General features: G+C 52.4%; 1 protein-coding gene across 1 annotated transcript in view; it reads left to right on the forward strand.

Annotated features, from left to right (window-relative positions):
• RHPN2 (rhophilin Rho GTPase binding protein 2) overlaps positions 1-4,480 on the forward strand; it is a 60,582-nt gene continuing 56,102 nt past the window's right edge. Inside the window, exon 1 of the mRNA XM_007101654.4 lies at positions 1-70. Coding sequence (XP_007101716.2) covers positions 2-70 — 69 coding nt within the window. The 5' untranslated portion in view covers position 1. The remainder of the gene's footprint in view (positions 71-4,480) is intronic.

Raw genomic sequence — 4,480 nt, forward strand, 5'->3', positions numbered from 1 at the left:
CATGACCGACACTCTGCTGCCCGCGGCCCCCCAGCCGCTGGAGAAGGAGGGCGACGGCTACTTTCGGAAGGTGGGCGGCTTCGGGCGGGCTGGGATTCTGCGAGCTCCAGACTTCTTTCCCCCCAGGCTGTGGAGGGGGCTGCAGGGCGCGCGGCCGGGGTCGACCAGGCCTGGAGGGGGAGGGGGCGCACTGGCCTGGGGCGCGCCCGGCGGAGGGTCGGAGTGGAGGGGTGCGGCGGCGGTGCACCCGGCGGCCGAGAGCAGGTGACTTACGGGGCTGGGGAGTGGTGTCTGGGCCGCCCCGCGCAGGTGCCGGCGGAGGACAGGGCCAGGAGGGGTGCTCGGGGTCGCCCCCGCCGGCCGTCCCGCGGCCCTGGGGAAGGGACCGGTTCCCAGTGCGCTGGCGCCCTCGGTGTTGCGGCGCGTGGGGACCCGAGCCCAGCTTCCACCCGAGCGCTTGGCCGGGACGCGTGGAAATAGGAACCCCTCAGAAGCGATGGCGTTCCCCTTTTGCCTCCAGAATGCTTCCAGTGTTTGCCTCTTCGACTTTTTCGAGGATGGGAGGGGACCTCGGGAGTCGTCCCCTTCTTTGCCCCTAGTTGCCCAGGAGGGCGGCGTGCGCGCTGCAGACGTGAGGGCAGCGGTTTCTCCCCGTCACCACTTTTCGCTAAAGCGGATTTATCCGATTGTTGGGTAGACCTGCGGGAGGCGCGGGCTCCGCGGGAGCTTGGTACATACCGTGGCCTCCCGCCCTGAAGGTGCGCAGCTCAGCCCCTCAAAAGTGGCCCCAATCCACGGAGCGGGGTCGCTGGGATGTCCGCAGGTTGCAAGGCCTGGGCTACAAAGATGCTTTTGAGCCCGGAGGCACGGGGACACCTTCCATCCTTCTTCCTTGCCCTTATGAGTCTAAAAATAGCCTTTGGCTCTTGGCCATGTTTGACTAGGTGGGTTGAGAAATTGTTTTTTTAGAACTTCTATGACCGAAGGCAGAGGACGAAATTATAAACAGGGCAGTGAAACTGTTTCCCACAGAACAGTCAATTCTCAATTGTTCCACGCCTAATGATCCAGTCAGTGAATGCTCTTGGCGTCTTCCTCCTTCTCCCATGACGCTGCCTTTGGGCTTTTGCTCTCTGGTGAGGAGCCAGTGGCCCTAGAGGATGGGCAGGAGCAGAATCTGGAAACAGGTGAGGACAGAGTTGGAAAAATTCTTTTTGGTTAAATTGCTTTTAGCATTAAAAAAAAAAAAGGAGTAGTTTTAAGGTGTATTTAAGTTAAAAGATGTCATCATGGAATTATAGAATTATAACTTCTAATTATGTGTGGCATTGGGGACAGAGCATCACAGGCCGTGGAATTGCAGAAGGAGGCCAGGCCTGGGAATCCCTAGATCTCAGCCCTAGGGCCTCAAACCCTGACTGCCTCCCCCACAAAATTGCAGTGTAGACTCCAGCAAGTTGCTGCATCTTTCTGGGACTTCATTTCCTCTCCCAGTTGTCCTCTGAACAGGTGGAGGTCTGGACCTATAGCAGCATCTGGGGGAAACAACAGAGCAAGGGGCAGAAGAGGTGGTGAACACCTGCCAGGGTTATGTTCCCTTGTCTTCCAGAACAGGTTTTCCAGGGGAGGATGTGCACAGGACTGAGTGGAAGGCAAGGGAGCTGTGAAAGGATGCAAAGCTGGGTGTTTTTCAGGTGCGGTTTCTCCGGTGGTAGATAAAGAGAATCATGGGTGCAAAATAAGATGAATCACTGGTTTGCAATGAGAAACATCTCTTTGGAAAACGAGACCTTGTAATGATCATTGTGCTACATCATAGTAGTCCAAAGAGTGTTCCTAGTACAAGGTTAATAAAAGGTGTCGACATGGAACCTTCCCTGATGTGTGATCTGAGCCAGTTTGTCCTAAAACAAATGCTCCTTGAATGAGAGGTAGATGTGATACAGGTGAAGAAGGGGAGGACGAACACTTCAGGTAGAGGGAACAGCATGGGTGAAGGCACAGGATTGTGAGCGTTTGTGAGTGAACCCTTGGGGGTGTGGAGGTATAAGTGAGAACTAGGCTGTTCGGGAGTCATGCATCCTGGATGCATGGGAAGCGAACCTGGAGATCTATCAAAGTGCTTCATGCAGGACCAGACGTGTGAGATTTGTGTCACAGAAAGACCACTTTGAAAGCTGAGTGATCGGTAGGTGAGCGATGGGGGAGAGGCCATGGTGGAGCCAGGCAGGGAGGAGTGTGGAAGGTTAATCCTCATTGTCTCTGTCCTACTCCGATACGATCTACTGATGACTTTTCAGTCAGTTATGTGAAGTACTAGGTAAACACAGCCTCACCACCCATCCTTTCCACCAGCTTGCACCCCTAACTCAAACCAGAGGTCCAGACTGGAGGCAGGGATCCCAGTGGGGAGGGTGCAGTGATGAGGGCCTGAGCAAAGGCAGTCAACAGGGATGGGAAGAACTAATGGACCAAATACGGTGGGGAAGTGCTGCTGATGGGAGTCCAGAATGTCTGCCCTTTGGTGTCTGGGGGGATGGTCAGGCGCCTCACTGAGATGGGGCAACCAGGAGGCTGAGGTAGAGGTGGTGGACCTGAGGCCCCTACGTGACATCTGAATGGTGGTCCCGATGGGGAGTCCACCCCATGAACCCGGCAGCCACGAGAGCACCCTGGCTGGAGATGCAGCTTTGGGGGGCACCAGTGTGGGAGGCAGTGGGATATTGTGAAAAAGGACCCAAGGCAGAAGAGAATAAAGCCTCCATTTAAGGGACAGGCAGAGAGATGGTAAACAGGCCCAGAGGGTGACAGTGTCAAGGCAGCTGAGAGAAGAGACCTTTTTAGTGGAGAGATGAGGTTGACAAGTCAGAAGAGCCCTGGAAAATACTGGGTTTAGTCCTTTAGGGGGTTGTTGGTAAATGAGTAGGTGGAGAATTGGGGGCAAAAGTCAGCCTGGTGGGGACTTTCCTGGCGATCCAGTGGTTAAGGCTTCACCTTCCAATGCAGGGGGTGCGGGTTCGATCCCTGGTCGGGGAGCTAAGATCCCATGTGCCTCGCAGCCGAAAAACCAAAAAACATAAAACAGAAGCAATATTGTAAGCAATATTGTAACAAATTCAATAAAATATTGTCTTTAAGAATGGTCCACATCAAAGAAAAATCTTTCAAGTCAGTGTGGTGGAGTACAGGTGGAAGAAGGGCAGAGAAAATAGTTGCTGCGGGGGATGGGGGTAGAGGAGAGAGAAGAAGGCAGGTTTGTTTAGAATGAGGAGGTTCACATTGCCTGCTGGTCTTGAACCCTGAACATGTGAGACGGTCCTTGGCAGAGAGGGCCCCCTGGCAAATCAGGGTCTTCTTGGGGTTGTGCAGGACATGGCTGTACAGAGCCCGAGGACATGGACTCAGTTTGGCCCCAGGTCAGGCATGGACACCAGTACAGACCCCGGCCTCCTGGGTGAGCAGCTTGGGGCAGGGGGCTCTCTGAATTAAAAACAAACAAAAAATACAGAATACTTTCTGGTCTATCACAATATGTTTCTCTCTTCTCTGGCTTCTCACTTTTTTTTTTCTTTCTTGACACTAATATGTTTAAATAGAGGTACAGTTCTATAAGAATAATTAAATACTAAATTATTTTCTTAAAAGAATGACTAGTGGAAATGGAGTTTCTTTTTCCCAAACAGATTTTTATGCTTATCCTAATGAAAGTCTTGGAAGAATGTGTGTTCGGGCCTATAGTTAATGCAGAGTAATACACATTTCTAAGACACTACATCCTGAGAGCTGGTCCCATCTCCAGGGCTCTCTGGGGGCTATAGTCCTGAAACCCACAGGAAAACCTGTTCTTGGCCAAGAGAAAGCTAGCTGGAAAAAAACTAGAGAAAGATGTTCCCCAAGCCTGTTGAAAGGGCCTAAATGAAAGACCTTAGCAGTAAGGGGAAGAAGACCGTTGGTACAAAGTGCAGCATTGTGGGACCTTATCTTTGCCTCGCCATCCTCTGGGAACACTAATGGCCCGAAATGAATTTAGCTCCATTGTTTTTACCCAAGAGCTGGAGGAGAAGTTGTTTCTTGTTCACAGAAGCCTCCAGGCTGGACAGGGCCGCAAGGTTCACTGTGTCCTGGTTCTTGGTCCCTGTTTACTCTGGATTTCCTCAAGGCTCCAGCAGAGAAGGAAGAGAATTCTTTTTTTTTTTTTTTTTAACCCAGAGGCTCCTCTTAGGTCCTCCTCTGCACCATTCATCTTAGTGGGGTGTAATTTCATGTTAGACACACGTGTGCATCATATATAAGCACATGTGGAAGGACACGCTGGGCTGAGTCTGAGGAGCACAGGGTGGGTCACGGGGGTTCATCCAGTCCATCTTTTTTTTTTTTTTTGCGGTATACGGGCCTCTCACCGTTGTGGCCTCTCCCGTTGCAGAGCACAGGCTCCGGATGCGCAGGCTCAGCGGCCATGGTTCACGGGCCTAGCTGCTCT

This window comes from Physeter macrocephalus, chromosome 17, assembly GCF_002837175.3.
Source record: "Physeter macrocephalus isolate SW-GA chromosome 17, ASM283717v5, whole genome shotgun sequence".
Taxonomy (NCBI): Eukaryota; Metazoa; Chordata; class Mammalia; order Artiodactyla; family Physeteridae; genus Physeter; species Physeter macrocephalus.